Source organism: Nothobranchius furzeri, chromosome 1, assembly GCF_043380555.1.
Source record: "Nothobranchius furzeri strain GRZ-AD chromosome 1, NfurGRZ-RIMD1, whole genome shotgun sequence".
Lineage (NCBI taxonomy): Eukaryota > Metazoa > Chordata > Actinopteri > Cyprinodontiformes > Nothobranchiidae > Nothobranchius > Nothobranchius furzeri.
The window spans coordinates 74,307,190-74,308,062 of NC_091741.1; the positions used below are offsets into that span (position 1 = coordinate 74,307,190).

At 37.9% G+C, this 873-nt stretch overlaps 1 protein-coding gene across 1 annotated transcript in view; it reads left to right on the forward strand.

Annotated features, from left to right (window-relative positions):
• The window catches only part of anxa5a (annexin A5a), a 38,823-nt gene continuing 37,950 nt past the window's right edge, over window positions 1–873 (forward strand). The window contains exons 1-2 of the mRNA XM_015951264.3: window positions 1–76; window positions 178–206. Coding sequence (XP_015806750.1) covers window positions 204–206 — 3 coding nt within the window. The 5' untranslated portion in view covers window positions 1–76; window positions 178–203. The remainder of the gene's footprint in view (window positions 77–177; window positions 207–873) is intronic.

The window sequence follows — 873 nt, forward strand, 5'->3', positions numbered from 1 at the left end:
TTTAGTGTGTAGAAAATAAAATGCTCACCTGAACTACAGATCACCTCCACAGAGAGGAGGGCACACTAACCTGTCGGTAAGCATGAAAACACATTTATTAACAGCGGATGGTGGAGGAGGTGGGGGGTGTATGCAGACATGCCGGGGTGTTTATGAATCTGTTCCATTTTCTTACAGTTCATCATCTCCTCTTCCTATAAACCATGGTAAGTATTTATTTGAACTATTTCATTTTCTGTGGAATTAAATGCTCCAAAAGGTGATAAATGAAGTGTATAATTTGCGTGGCCAAATTAAAAATATTTTTAGTAAAATAACCTGAAGTAATTAATGAAAAGAGATTTAAAAAAATGTGTATAAAGGGAATTATCAGTTTTTGAAAATTAATGCTTTAGATGTTTCATGAAGATTGAAAAAAAATGCTTACAAGAATCCAGCGACTCTGTGCATCATCCTTTACGGTACAATAAGTAGGAATTCTACAGTAAAATAATCACTAATTACCTTAATGTCTCAATCATGTTTGAAGGAAGGTCACAATGAAACGGATTTCCTTCTCAGCTGGCTGGGGGTTGCCAGTTTTTCTAGAAATGGCCAAAGAGGGCTGTAGTCTTTGTTTATAAACTGTGGGCCCAGTGGGCTTACCGAGTCTCTGCCAACAAACGCTGCAGCTCGGGCATTTGACACTGGCCAGCCAGTCGCAGCAGAGTTTGGTGAAAATCCTGAGCCAGAAACAGAAGCAACCCAGAAGTTAGTTTTTGTACCCCTAAGAAGCCACATCATCTTTTAGTTTTAGTCTGATATCAGATGAAGAAGTTTAAAGGCTAACATTGAGCTAACAATGCTAATGGTTAATTAGAAGCAAATAATTAG